Source organism: Molothrus ater, chromosome 10 (assembly GCF_012460135.2).
Source record: "Molothrus ater isolate BHLD 08-10-18 breed brown headed cowbird chromosome 10, BPBGC_Mater_1.1, whole genome shotgun sequence".
Lineage (NCBI taxonomy): Eukaryota > Metazoa > Chordata > Aves > Passeriformes > Icteridae > Molothrus > Molothrus ater.
The window spans coordinates 14,922,340-14,937,527 of record NC_050487.2 but is presented as its reverse complement, the minus strand read 5'-3'; the positions used below and the strand labels follow the sequence as shown (position 1 = coordinate 14,937,527).

Here is a 15,188-nt window from a genome sequence, read left to right as displayed (position 1 = left end):
GGATCCAAAAATATATTTGGAAAACAGAAGCACAGTGATTAAAGAAACAGTGATTTGGAGTTAAAAATGCCACCGTGGGAGCCTTGAGCTACAGTGCAAAAGTCATTTTCTAGGGACTGTTTTGCTGAACAACCCAAACAGTAATCAGGTTGGAATGAGTCTCCCAAGATGGGAAAATCTCTTTTGTTAAGCCCAGATCTGAGTTTGGCAACATTCAAAGAATCATAGCCTTCTCCAACTCCCAGAGCTTCAGCTATCACATGCAAGAGTCCAGCTGCCAAAACTGAAACTGTCCTGCACATCCCAGGCCATCAGGGAGCTACAAGCCTGGTCCTCTACAAAGCAGTGCCTTGCAGAGCTGCCTCCTCTCACAGTGCTTGCACAACCAGGCACTGATGTCCCAAGTTGTGCTTTTGTTACACCCACGTCACTGAGGCTACAGGAATGAGACCTGAATCCATCATTAAAGCACTGAGTGTGGGTAGGATCTGCCCCTTTAGAGGGTGGTGAGCCTGGGCAAGGAGTGCTCAGGGTACACTGAGGAAGATTCTGCAGCTTGGGTGGTGGAGAGCAAACTCCAGCAGCAGGAAGGGTGGCTGGGAGAGCACACAAAGGTCATGCTGATGGCACACAGGGCTGCAATGGCTTCTGCTCCCCCACGCAGGCAAAAGTGCTGCATGAAGCCAGTCTGAGCCTGGCTGCAGCTGGAACTCAGCTGGATTCTACAGCCCAGACATGGACATCACCTGGGGAAACAGCTCTGGGGGAGCCTGAGAAGTCCTCTGCATCCAGCACATGCCTGCAGTGAGCTGCCACAGTCCTGCAGCCCAGCCTGGGCTGCACAGAAGGGACACGCGGTTTTCAGCTGAGTGGACAAGCTGCTTCCTAAAGTGGCCCATCACTGTTTTATTTGGTACTTGCCTGCCTTGTAGCAGGATCCAAGCTGAACCCAAGTTTTACAGCAGCACCCCAGTGAGCCAAGGTAGCTGGCTGCAGGAGCCTGTGCCTGACCCTGCAGTGACAACTCCAGAGAAGCAGCAGAGCCACCTGCGTGCCAGGGTGCAACACTTGTGTTAAAGAAAATGGAGTAGGGCTGCCAACCAAGGAACAACCATCTGCCAAAATACATTTAAAAGCTATTTAAAAGATACTTAAAGCAAAGGGAGCAGTGGTGACCAGCCTCCCCAGCAGCCCACAATGGGATCTGCAGTTAGAGCAGCACCCTGCAGTGCCTACACAGTGTGCTGAGTGCACCAGGGTAATTAAGAGCACAAGATGCACCAGCACCACTCACTCAGCAAACCCTGCCCCAAGCACCTGCCCTCAGCATCACCATGCAATAAAGCCTCTCCCGAAGCAGCCTAGTTCCCTCTACATAAACAGCCTTTCCTCAGCCACCTCTGGAGCTCAGTGCATCCATCTCACAACTCTTGGTTAACAGCCTGCAAACACATCCCCAGGATCAGTGCTGCCCACAGGTAAGAAAACTGCTGTCCATTCTCAGCTCCTGCAACAGAGACCAGCAGCTCTATATAGGAAAAATGCAGATAAGACACAGTATTTTCCTCTCATTCACTAAAATATTTCACTGAAATCTTCCTTTCAGACTATTTCAATGAAACTTTGCAGTTTCTCATCTGCTTCCAAAGAGTAACTCAGGTCACAGATGCCCCAGAATATATATAAACCTTAGAACAAGCAGTGCCTTAGCAAAAACCACTTTAAAAGCAGCTTTCTAAGCAAGGGAACCAACAGACTGTGCTTCAGTCCCTGGGCAGTCACAGCAACACCTTCAGCAAATATTCTGAAGGACATTTTCCAAGCTCTTTCTACACCACTGATCTTTCCTGAGAAGGAATATGGCTGGCTCCATCTTCAAAAGAAGCTGCACTCATAGCCCTGGGCAATGAACTTCAGTACATCTCCCCACTGCACCCTCGGGAGCCCAGCCCTGACCTCAAAGAGCTGTGGCTGGAGGCAGTGCCCTACTTGCAATACTCTGGGGCAGGATTCACCCTTCTTTTTCAGGCAGAAAGCTCTGTGGATTCATGTGCTCCCACCTCTGACTTTGACAGGACACAGCACAGTCTCAGGCTCATCCTTCTGCAGGGATATGGTGTGAGATCAAGGCCACCATTGCAGCTGCTTTGGAAAATCCATGGTGAAAAGCAGCATTTTGGTGCCTAACAAGCATTTTTATGATGTTTCTGATTTTTTTCATTTGGGTACACCAGGTACATTCTGGTGGTGCAGACAGTCAATTTCTGACAATGTTCCTTCATTTTCCTCTCTTTCACAAATTTTCTGCACCCTCCCAGATGTTCCCATGACCCTTAATAAAACCTTTAGTGCTGCAAAGACAGAATTTTCTCCTGTCTGTGACTAACCCACATGTAAAACCTAGTGACTGTTCTGCACCCTTGGTGTTGGTGACATTCTCCTGAGCTGCCTGTTTGCAACTCTGCCTGACATGAGAAACAGCATCAGGGCAGGGAGCAGGGGACAGTGGCCACTTCCACCAGGTCACCTCTCAATGGCTGCGAGGGGACACATTCCCTGTCACAACAGCATGGTCAGCCTGCTGTCCCACACCCTATCTGCTTCCCATCCCAGCACCAGCACAGACTCAGCCTTTCATCCAATCCTGAAAGAACGTGTTTTTCCCTTTTTTTTTTTTTTTTTAAGTGAACAAGAAGCTACAAGTGAATATTTGGCCTTCACAACTTATGGGCTGCAGCCAAACCCTGCCATATGTTCCAGCTAATACATGTGGGCTTTGCTTCTCATCCAAGAAAGAAAAAAAAGGACATTTATGAGTTGGGATTCAGCAGGATCGTGTGGGAAGGAAGGGGTGGGGAAGTGATGCTATTTTGGTTGCTGTAATTATTTGGTGGCCAAATCCCTGACCCTTGACGTCAGCCCTGGAGGGTCTGTTTAAGTGACCAGTTGTCATGGAAAGGAGGAGGATGGTTGGGAGGTACAGGATGATGAGGAACAGCTCTTTGCTGCCTGAACCCACCCACAGGCAGACCCCCTGCCTTCATTAGTCACCACCAGCTCATGGCCAAGAAATAAAAATGTCAATACCTTCTTGCTGATACATTGGCTGGAAACAAAAGCGTGCAGGGAAGTTCATACCCTCCTTCCTGCCATCCCTTACTGCAGAAACACACCGGCCAAGTCCTGATCTCAGCTTCCCCAGTAACTCCAGGGCCCTCAGCTGGGTCACTCTGGGTTCACATCCATTTATCCCAACTCAGCCTGGCCTCACTCCAGACTACACACATGGAAATGTGCCCTGTGCAGAGGGGTTCCTACTCCTTGGGAACAAACCCAATCACAATGACTAATTCATACCACCTCCAAAGGAAAAAACTAAGATAAATAACCCCTCAATTCCTTGCTCCAGACGTCCAGCAGTGCTTTGAGCCCAGAATCCTGCTAGCAAGGCTCCAGCAGTGCTCAGGAGGTTGGCAGTAAGGCAGCAGCTACTGACAGGATGGTTTCTCACCACTGCCGGTGCCATCCACAATGAAATCACCAGTTGTACAAGAAATTGGAATAAACCCTACTGAAACCTCAGCCACAACTCAAGAGTACTGGGCACAAGTTTGCTTAGCAGGCTAAGTTGCATTGCTCATTCACATGCAGTTCATCATCAGCTGCCGTTTGTTATTGCTGTGGCCAAGGACAACAAAAAGGCTCTGCAGAAGCCAGAGCAGAGCTCTCAGACGTATGGATGAGATTTAACAGGCAGCTCAAAAAGCCACTTAACAAATCCCAGCACACCACGACGCATTGACAGGGCAGCTGAGCAGCAGGGCTCTGCCAAGGAGCAGCCAGCAGGGGAAAATGCAATATCCACGAGAAACTAAGGAGATGCAAGAGCAGGGAAGGAGCAGGTTCCGGGGTCCCATCCCAGCAGCAGGAGCCTGGGCTCTCCTGCACTGTTGGTGCCCAGTTTTGTTCCACTTGGGATATTAACCTGCACTGGGAGGCCTTTAGATCAAGGTCTCAAAAAATCCACTCAAACCATGTGGGTCACACCTGTCTCATCCATCATCCAAGCCACATCACCAGAGATTGCCAAAAAATGAGGAATTCAGGGTTACCTTGTTTTCTCCAAAAGACTGCAAAATATTGCAGGCTGGGACCCACTGCACTGGGTCTGTAATTAGTATGTTTTTCTATATTATTCTATTTAGTATTTAGTATAATTTGAAGCCCTGGCACAACTGCATAGCCATGAAGTGGGAAAGAGGAATTTGGCAAGACAAAAAGGGCAGCCCTGGCTATCAAATGGATGATTACTAGGCTGTATGAAATGAGCTTAGTGGGCCTAAGACCAGTAGGTGTTTACTGGTTGTGTCCTGATTTGCTGGGCAGTGCTGTGCTAATTTACTACCAGTGGAAATGATGTGGCAAACTGCTAACACCTTAGTTTTGCTTTTGGATTTAGTCTATTAAAAAAAAAAAAAAAAAAGAAAACAACCTAACCCAAACACTCGAAAAACAAAAGAAACCAGCAGAAAATCACTACAACCAACTAGTCTAATTTTTAGTACATCACAAGCTCATACTCAAGTCCAGAAAGTCAAGACTGACTCCTGTGAGGACACTGAGACACCTTTGTGACAAAGATGTAACTAGCCTGCATTTGCTGGCAGCAGAATTGAACCACTGGCTCACGTCTTTCCCTCTTTGACAACACTTTCAACTCTAAACATTTTAGAAGCATTTCATTTGAAATGGTCAGCAAGAACAGGAGCAGGGGCAGTTGGGTCAGTGTCCTGAGCTTAAGGCAGGACTAAATATCCCGCTCTAAACCCAGGACACTGACCCAACCATCAAGACTCAAAGTTTTCCATCCCCATAAACTGAGTTTATTTTTGTCCTAAATAATTTTAACTTTCTGAGCACTAACATTTACCCTCTGCTGAGGAGTAGGAATGCTTTCTCAGAAAATCTAAATAAAGAGACGTTCCAAGAGATTAAGTCTCAGATCTGTTTATTTATCCAGTATCTGAGTAATACCAATTCTCAAGATTGAAGATAAATAAACACCACTAATAGTAAAAATCCAAATAGTAATGATTATCTGACAGTTTTACTATAGGTCTTCAACTGAGATGTCACATAAATCCTGCAAAAACAAGACCAACTGCACAGGCAGACTTTGCAGGACAGGCGGTGCCTGTGGTGAAAAACAGCTGCTCCCCCAAAGACTTTAAAGTAAGAAGTTTTACACATTATTCTGTGTCAATGCCCATGAGATGCTGCATGTGAAACCACATTTTCCCAAAGGCTGTGGCTTATCCCAGGACAGGACCCCATTACCTGCTTAGGTCCATGCAGCATTGTGGCATGAAGGAAAACTGAGCAAAACCTTCATGGAAAACAGCAGTCCTTGAGTGAAACAAACCAGATTCCCTAAGCAATTGCATTGGTGTGAATCCAGAATTACTCCACGGCCCCTAGGTAGGTGATCCACATACCTGTCATAGAGACAGAAATCCCTGGCCCTGTGAAACACACAGAGGTGGGCAGCGAGCAGTTACTGGAGGTGGAAAGGATTTGAAGTGTCTCAATAACCACTACCCTGAGGGTTGGTACACTCAGACACCCAAAAGTGGCTGGTGGAGAGATCACACTGGCAGAGGACAGAACAACCAGACTGGAGAGCTTAAAGGCCAAGGTTTACATACACAACTCTCCTCCCTTGGGTCTGGATTGTCATAAATACAGAGTTTTCAAAGGCAGAACTGGAGTCAGGCAATAATCTGTATCACAAGTGTTTCTGAAGTTTGGCCTCACACTTGTCTCTTCTGTTTCTCTCCTGTGGTCTTTTATCAAGTGATTATTGCGCCTGCTGCATTTCAGACATCTTGGTGGTGTGGCTGGGCAGGACAGCCCAGTGTGACCCAAGGACACATTCCCAGTGGTGCCTCCAGCACTGCCCCATCTGCTGCACTGTGGAAAACCCAGCATTGAAGATAAAAGTGGAAGCTCTCCCCAAACAAGACCTTGTTTTAAAAAAAAAGAAACAGCTTTAAAGAACAAATAAACAGTCTCTCCTACACACAGAAAACCTAAACATTATTGTTTTATGCTTGCAAACATGAAGTCATGATGGTAACAGAACTGAAAAACATCTCAGACATGCAAGCAGGAGCTCAAGCCAAAGACAGGATAAGCCAGACATAGTGAGACTTTTGCCCCTTTTGTTCCACCTACAATTTGGCATTACTAAGAGAGAAGCAATGTCCAACATGCTGGGGACTTGTTTTATTTATTGTTTTAAACCCAAGCACAGGCTAAAAGGCTTTTTCATCATCTAGATCCAAGGCTGGTGGTTACAGACTACATACACACAATTCCTGCCATGCTTCACTGATGTGCAACGAGGCATCCAGCAAAGTGGGGAGACAAGACCACTGCAACTCAGATTTACTAAGTGGGAGGAAGTGCTCAGCAACAGCACACCAATATCCACAGAAAACTGAAATAGGCTATAGCATCAACCCAGCAAGCAGGCCAGGGAATGCTGTGGCTGGCAACAGGATGAGACAAAGGAAAGAGACCTCAAGGGGAGGGTCAGTAAGGTAGAAGAAAAACAAGATTTGGTTTTGCAATTGACACACTGATCAACTTTTCCAGGTTACTCGTTGTTTTTGGACCAAGCTGACTTGTAGAAGTTAGACTGGGGACTGGAAGTAGTGTTCTGTCACAGGGTTCATGGCAGATCACCCAGGGCAAGCTCCAACACGGCTCCTGAGTCAGCAGCTCGCAGCAGCAAACTCTGCCACAATATACATTGTGTACATTTCCTCCTCCACTCACCCTCAGAGCTAGAAAAGCTCCAAAAAGCAGGATTAGGAACATCATGGCCTGCAGGCTAGGTTTTTACAGAAACAAGACGACTACAGCAGCAAAGCAAGGAGGACATGACTAATAAAATATTTGAGAGGGCAAAGTGATCCTGCCACACCCACCTGCCAAGCCCAGAGGTTATTGCTTTGACAAAGACCAAGCAGCCAGCACAGAGCTGAGATTCACCAGCATTTGGCAAACTGTCCAGCCCATGGGACATGGCAGCAGAAACCCACTGAAGAACCTTTTCACTGCGGCTGGAGAGCCCACTACATGCATTGCATGTTTTCATCTCCTTCTCTGTTTCCACACCTTCTCAAACCCACCCCACCCTAACTGCCTCAAGCAGATGCACCCACTCTATTTTCAAATTACCTGAAAACAGCAGCTATCCTAGGAAAACGAGGAGTCTTCTACTTAAATACATATTGAGAAGCCACAAAGTAGTCTTGCAAACACACGTGGACTTGGGCTGCTTGTGCAATGCAATCTGTCTACAGTCTGTAGAGTCTGCAGTCAACTTCAGGAGCCTGATCCTGAGCCCAAAGCTGACAGAAACCCTTAGCTGAACCCACAAGCTGCCCCATTCCTGCAGTGCACCACAGCCTCTCCCCACAGCATGCCAGAGTCACCAGAAACAGTCAGATCATGTCTCTGAAATAGAAAAGTGGTCTTCAGAAGAACACTTGTTTCTGTTTCAGAAAAATGGATAAATGAGGAAATAATTGATAGGATGATGGGGATGATCACATCAAAGGCTGATAGAACATGTTTCTGTAGAGGGATAGCACTGGTATTTCACCTACACACAGCATCACCTCCCTGCCCCTTTACAGTGCTCTGTGCACGAATATCTTCAGCATCTGCTCAGAAGCAGGAGCAATGCAGCCCAGTGCAGCTGCTGCTACAATCCAGATTAAAAAGTCCCAAAAAAGAAAAAAAAAAGGAGCAAAAAAAGCTCAAAACTTCTAAATCTAGCACCAGTTTTCCAGCAATTTACTGCAGAGTCTCATTGACAACACCACGACTGGGCCAGGCTGTGCTGGTGCTTGCTCTGCAGTGAGACCAGAGACAGTGGGAGACCCCAACCTGTTCCCGGGGCACCAAAAGCAGTGGGGAGCCCTGCCTGCTCCCAGGGCATCTGGGTGGCTCTGCTGCTCCCAAAACAGCAGAGGCACACACAGTGCTGGCCAGCATTAGGCTGTGCATCTGTCCAGCAGGACTGAAAGCCTTTGCTTTTCCTACCCCACAGGAGTGTTGCAAGGATTAGTTCATGTATATTCAGCACCGTTTTTCAAAGTGCTGCACAAGAGCCAAACCCTTCCTTTTTTTTCATCTGTTCCTTGCTCTGTCACTCCCTCCTGACGGGATGTGTTTCTCCCCTCCTGAGAAACAAACAAGCACGAGGTCAGCAAGAGTGGGAGGTGGGAAGCACATTCCAGGCTGCTCCTCTTCTCTCAAACCACAAATGGCACCAAACCCTGCCATCCTCCCAGTGCTCAGCATCCTGGCCTGGTGTTGCAGCCCAGGGAGGAGCTGGACAGGGTACACGGCAGGGTGTTGCACCTCATCTCATTTCCTCTTTGGTTTCAAGAAGCAAAACACAAGGGTGAAGTGGCCACCCCCAGAGCTGTGCAGCTTGTCACAGCAAGGCAGGGAGGCTCTGCACAAGCCCCACTTTGAAGCTCCCTTTTTTAGACGAAATGCTGAGCAGCTGCTGCAGCCAAAGTCAACGCAGAGGATGTGGAGCTGATGCATCCCAACCCCCAGGGAACATGCCAAAGCCTTGGCACTCAGCCTTGGCATGAGGGGATGGTTCACCTCCAAGTGCACGACAGCAGAGCTCGTGTTTGGTGCAAGTGCAGGCAAATCCCATGTGGGGCATTCTCTCCTGTGCACAGACTTGTTGAGCCAGAGCAAAAGGGCAATCCTGGGAGCAGAGCTCAGGTACAGGCAGCAGCCAGCTGAGGACGTGGACAAATCACTGCAGGGTGCTGTGAGGGACATGGCTGGTCAGAGTGCTGCTTACAAAACCCAAGAGAATCAGAAAGAGTTAAAGAAAGTGGTATTAAAAACACAAACAAGTCTAATCAGAGAGTAGCTTCCCTGGGCTCCAGTGCCTGACACCTGGACAGCCATGCAGATAACAAGAACATCCACTACTCCATTTGAGAGCAGTGAAATCAGTGTTAGCATGAACATAAAATCCCCAGATGTTGCAAAAGCAAATTAAGATGAGTCACACATAAAATAAATTTTAAAAGGACTGTTTTCAACACATTGCTTTGATAAGCTCAGAATGCCATTTTAAATGAGGAAAATAACCCCAGTCTCAGTAGAAGCATACATGCAAGTACAGCCCACAACCCAAGATTTTCTGGGGTTTTATATATCAATTTTACTGAAGTGGGAGATAAAAACCCTATTATTTAATTTAGAGCAAAGTTCTTCAGTGAGATTGACATCAGTGAGTCTGAAAAAGGCTTTGAAATCAGATTAAGAAATCGCCTAATTTTTTAGCATGACAAATTTTGTGTCACTTTCCACAGATGCTGACACTACATAGAGTATCTTTTATAGGAAGGACCATCAGCTGCACTGGCACTGCACACAAGCCAAATTACAGCTCCAGTTCATCCCCAGGATTTCTTTCAGGAACTCTGTGCATCACATGGCCACTAGAGTTTAAGCCAATGCAGTTCTAGTCCCTGACTTGTAAAACTGACATTAAGGCAATGACAGAAAAGGAAGCACAGGAAAAGCAATGTAGCCATGATTTTCCACTAGGTTTGAGTGCTGACTGTTTGCCTCCTTGATGTTGCTGCATAAGAGCTACACCACCACCACTGCCTAGGAAAGATGTTTGTTTCTCCACCTAGAAATGGGCTTCAGCAGAACCACCCTCCCTGTGCACCACTAGGCAGGTCTTCACATATTAAGTTGCCTATAGCAACTAAAAGGTTATGAATGTGCTCAAATAAAGCAGAAATCCACAGGGAGATGTTCCAGAAATGCTTTAAACATTCTGCTTGGCATGAAACAAAATTCCCAGAGTTTTTGTCCTTACTAGTCATGAACAGGAAGACTTACTACAGGTAGCTGGCTTGACAGAGCAGAAGTCTTGGATGAATAAGAAAAATACCATTATCATGGTATGGGTTGGTGGAAGGGGGTTGGGTTTTTTTCCTCTGGGTTTTTTTTCTTCTTTTTGGCAAGGAAGTTCAAAGAGTAACACCATTTTTCTCAGGGAAGGCACCAGTTATAAGGCAGAAGTTACTGGGATAAGAGGATGATACTCAGGATGTCAGCAGCTGCTAAATACTGACTGCACACTGTTACTTTGCAGAAATACTGGTAAGTATTTCACATCACATCAGGACAATGACCATCAGGCCCCTGGAACACAGGTTATGCACCTTCCAGCTTTCCAGCTTCACCCACAGCCCCAGCTCCAGAAACATGGAATCAGTTCAGGTTGTCTGAAAGGGAAACACCTCTGGCAGAGGGCGTTGGGGGGTTACTGAGGGGTTTCTGGGGTTTTTTTCTCTGCAAACTGAAGGCAGTCAATTTTCAGAATTATACTGTGTTACATTAAAACAAAAACATCCTTTCCCAAAAGCAAATAGGAAAACCGCCCAAAACAAGACAGAAAAAGCACAGGTGAACCAAAGCTGGAGGGAATCTACGTTGCCATCCAGGATTCCCTGTCTCGGGAACTGGCCAGGACCACTGTCCGCATACACCACAGAGAAAGTCGTGCGGACCACACCCGTACGGCTCGGGAGAGCTGGCAGAGGGGGCACACCTGGGATGCTCGGGAGTGTGGAAGCGCGGGTAACCCTTCGGAGAGGGCGGTTCGGAGGGCCGGGCGGTGCCTACCTGGATGTAAGCGCGCTGCAGGTAGCTGTAGGGCACCCTGCGCTGGAAGTCGGCGCGCACCTCCTCGGCGGCGCGGTGCCGGGACACGGCGCCCAGCCGCGGCTCCTCGCAGCGCCGCACGCACTCTGCGCGCCGCAGCACCGAGCCGAAGAAGCGCAGGTCCCCTCCGGTGCCCGGGCCCGGCTCCTCCAGCCGCACCTGCGCTCGGCACAGCCGCCGGCACCGCAGCCGCGCCGCCCGCAGCTCCCGCCGGCTGCGCAGCGCCCGCTCCAGGCACCGCGCCGCGCCCGCGAAGTCCCCGCCGTAGTACGCCTCCACCCCGCTGGCGTAGAGCGCGTCGAAGGGCTCCAGCGGGCCGCCCTCCGCCGCGCACCCGCCGCCCGCCGCCGGCAGCAGCAGCAGCGGCAGCAGCAGCGGCAGCAGCCGGGCCCCCCCGCGCCGGCTGCCGGGGGCCATGCCCGCCGCGCCGAGGGCAGCGCGCTCGGGGCGATGGGGCTCGGGATGCGGAGGGTGCGGGGCTCCGCGCCGCGCAGGGCAGCTCCGTGCAGTGCGGTCCGTGCAGCGGATCCCGGCGCCGTGGGATGCGGGCTCCGCGGCGTGCAGTCCGCCCGGCGGGCTCCGGGGATCCGTGCGATGGATGTCGCTATAATGGGACGCGGGGCTCGGTGCGGCGGGCTCCGGGGGCCGCGCGCGGGGCTCGGCTGCGGTGGCGGCGGGGCCGCGGCTCCTTGCACGCCCGGCCTGTGCCGCCTCCCGCGCCGCCGGCACCTCTTAAAGGGCCCCGCGCCGCCGGCCCGGCCCGCCCCGCCCGGCCCCGGCCCGGCCCCGCTCCCCCCGCAGCGAGCCGAGGGCGCGCAGGGGGCGCGGCGGCAGCCGGGGCTGCTCCGAGCATCCCCGTCCACCGCGGCCGCCGGGGCTCGTGAGTGACGTCGGGAAATGTAAATCGTCCCGCGGTGATGTCAGAGGCAGCAGCGGCAGCGGACTTGCCTCCCGCTTCTCCCTGCCGTGCTCCGCACCTCCTCCTGCCGCCCCGCATCCCCGCGCTGGCGGCATTATTCAAAGGATGCTTGGTGTTGTCTCCCTGCGACGCTGCTGCTTGGAGCCGTTTTTCGCTGGGTTCTCCACCCCACTCGCCTTTTCTTACCCCGGCACCCTCCTGCCTTCGGGAATTCTGCAAATAAATAATCTGGGATGGGCACAGTGAGTGGCTGGCAAAGCTTTTTCAGCTCCCAGCTGTGTGTTTGTCTCGATTCCTCCAAGATTTCTCTCTTCCAATGCTGCAATGCTGTGCCCTGCCAAAAATGTTACTTTTTTTTTCTTTTTTTTTGCAAGAATTTTAATGCTTTCTTGTGACGAGACGCTTGGCAATGCAAACTGGTGACACATGAAAAAAATATCATAGCTGGCATTTTAAATAATCTCAGCGTTGAACACCTGTCACCAAGAAGTTTTTCATATTAACACAGTTAATTTGGCTGAAATCAGCTGTTCCTGAGTGAGGGGGAGTGACCAAACCCTGGATTTGGCTAGGTGCTGTACTGTAAGATGTTCTGGGCTCTGCTGCTCCAAAGGCTGTGCATACAGCACAGTTCTCAGTAAGGTTTTTCACAAGGCATTGTGGCCTTATTTCTTTCAGACATTTCAGGAATATCTCTACAGATATTGCCTATCTTCTCATAGAATAAAACAGCTGGAAATGGGAGATGCTTGAAATCCACTTGGTCCAGACTCTGTTACTGCAATAAGCCAGATGTCCTTCACGGTCATGCTGTGCATCCCCCTCTGCTGCTCCAGTGACTTTGATCAAATCATGCCTTGTTTATACTGCTGTGTCCCAGATCAAAAACAGGGCTAAATAGCCTCTCATCGGGCAAGTGATCAGATTATGGAGTCAGTTTACCACAGTTTCTCATAAAGGAAGTTTTTTCCCACATGACTAGACATTACTAGAGTTCTTGGTGAAGATCTTTCCCATCTGGCAAAGATTTCATAACAATTGTCCTTGTTGCTTTCTTGCAAATCAGCACAACATGTTTTAAAGATTTGGGTGTCCCTCCACCCTTCTTCCTGCCAGGCTGGCACGCTGGGGAGGGTATCACAACAGGAGAACCCAACCCTGAAAGGGTATCTGCAGTGGGAGGGGTACGTGCTGTGACCATTTGCCTGTGCAAAACAAAGGTCTCAGGTCCAGATAAAGCCTTTTGCAAAGAAAAGTTTATCAGCACTCCTCTGGGAGCAGAGTTGACATTATAAGAGAGCTACTTAAACCTTCTCAAGGCCTCCAGAGGTGCCACTGGTGACTGCAGAAGTTCAGAGCTGGGGAGAGCTCTGCTACAAATCACAGGGATAAAATGCTTGGGAATGTTCTGGGTGAATGTTCTGAAGGGTACATCTCATATTATCTGTTTGCAGAAGTGCTGTACCAAATTCCATGTTGCTTCCAAGTCAGCAACATCTCTGCACTTGCAGTGATAACTGAGGCCCTGCATAGGAAGGAATGCAGAAAGTACATGAGTGACTGGAGGGAGAAAGAAGTCAAACAAAATGTTTTATTTCACACTGCTGCATGTTCTAGTCCATATCTTTATTTTCATTAAAAGTCAGTTTTAAAACAGTGAAGAAAAAGTTATTTGTTCTGACCAATCTGCTGCCCTTCTTGCAGGGTTTTCTCTGTAGGCAGCCACTCACTTTAGGACCACTGCCACCACCCCACTTGGCAGTCTCCCTGCCTGGAGTCACACTGCCTTTGTTCACAGACATTTGGCTTTCCCTCACTTTGGTGGTCTGTTGTTAGCTAATTGCAGCAAAGAGCTCAACAAGGGTTGGCACATACAAGGCTCTTAATCCAGTGTATCTCCCCGACACTCAGTGCAGTTGCTTGAACAACCACTTTCAGTTTTATGAGCCTGCTCACTGCCAGAGCAGCAAGCAGATGGAAAGAAGTTTGCTGGTCCCTTTATTGTCTTGTTCTTGCAGAAGATCTGCACCATAACATCCAGCAGTGCTGCTGCAGCCACCAGCATCACAGGCAAGGTAGGCTCTCCTCCATGGAGCTGGAAAGGAACTGGCTTTGGAAGCTTTGCTTCCAAAACAAATACAAAGAGAGAGTTTCACCCAGCACAGCAATTACTGGTTTAGGATGTTACAACTCTGAATTAGGCCCCAAGATGCATGAGATATCCCTCATGCCTTTAATGAAAGGAATAATTCTAAAAATGTAACAACTCAGCCCGTGTTCAGATGTTGATCCTGGCCCTTGTGCAGTTGTTTTGAAAAATTTTTTCCTACGTAAATAGGTTGAGCTGAAGCTTTTTTTTTTTTTGCTTGAAAACTCTGATATGTGAGTCAAACCACTGATGATTTGGCAAGAAGATAAGAGCAAAACTTAAAATGCCTTTTGAAATGGTTTTCCAACGTGCACTGTACAAGCAGACCTAGGTTTCAAGCCCTCTCTGTTTCATTTGTAGACTTGCTTTCATATTTAATCATGGACAAACTTTATAATTCCAAATCAAACACAGGTGACCCTTTCAGCCATGTACCTAAGTGAGATAGAGAGCTTTGAATCAGATGGAAAAGTACAACATACCTTTATTAAAGAGCATTGGGTTTTGCCTCATGTACAAAAGTGCAAGTTAATTGAATATATCACATCCATTAGTTAAGTACTTCATGATTTAGACCCAAATCCATACTGGAATTCCATAGAATGCCTCCATCTACCCAACACTTTTTTTATTCAAGAAGGTGTGAGAGTGGTTGTGAATGTCAGTAAATGTCAGGAAATTTATACTAAATGAAAAGATGTCCTGCAATATTAATCATGCACCATATTTTGAGACTCTCCTTCCAGGAAAAATCCATCATCAGAGTTGTATAAAACTAGTCTGGGTTTGGGCAGAGTGAAAGGATGAGTGACCAAGGAGGAATTTTCTCTGTAAATTTTTAATCTTGGTATAGCAAGATGTAGCACAATGCAGCAGTGTAGAACATGGGTGAGAGAACACAAGGTGCCTGCTAGGGATGCCTCTGCATCTGCTCCAGGTTCTTCCTGTTGTTTCTTTGCTGGTGGCTTACAAATCTGCTTCCCCACAGCTGTCCCCCTGTATGTTTGGGCCTGTCTCTGATGCATTGCTCTGCATGGGTTGCTGATAACTTGAGGTCAGCACAGGTGAACAGGTCTTTAATTTTTATTCCAAAGCATTTTAACTCTTACTTCCTTCTAGCAATATTTCTGTTGGCTCAGGACCTGGGAGCAGCTATCACTTTCTCCCGGACATCTGACCTGTGATCAAATGCCAGCTGTTGTTATTTCATGAGCTACTTCCTCAAGAACCTGGAATGTCCTCTGTCTTAGCAGCCCTCTGTCCTGACATTTCTCCAATGCATGTCCACCTCATATCTTGCTGATGACAGCCTCGTTTTCCTTAATGACTTCC

At 48.6% G+C, this 15,188-nt stretch overlaps 1 protein-coding gene across 1 annotated transcript in view; it reads right to left on the bottom strand.

The window, feature by feature from the left end:
- P3H2 (prolyl 3-hydroxylase 2) overlaps nucleotides 1–11,476 on the bottom strand; it is a 64,617-nt gene extending 53,141 nt beyond the window's left edge. The window contains exon 1 of the mRNA XM_036389111.2: nucleotides 10,750–11,476. Within this exon, the coding sequence (XP_036245004.1) occupies nucleotides 10,750–11,205 (456 nt within the window). The 5' untranslated portion in view covers nucleotides 11,206–11,476. The remainder of the gene's footprint in view (nucleotides 1–10,749) is intronic.
- Between the last annotated feature and the right edge of the window lie 3,712 nt (nucleotides 11,477–15,188).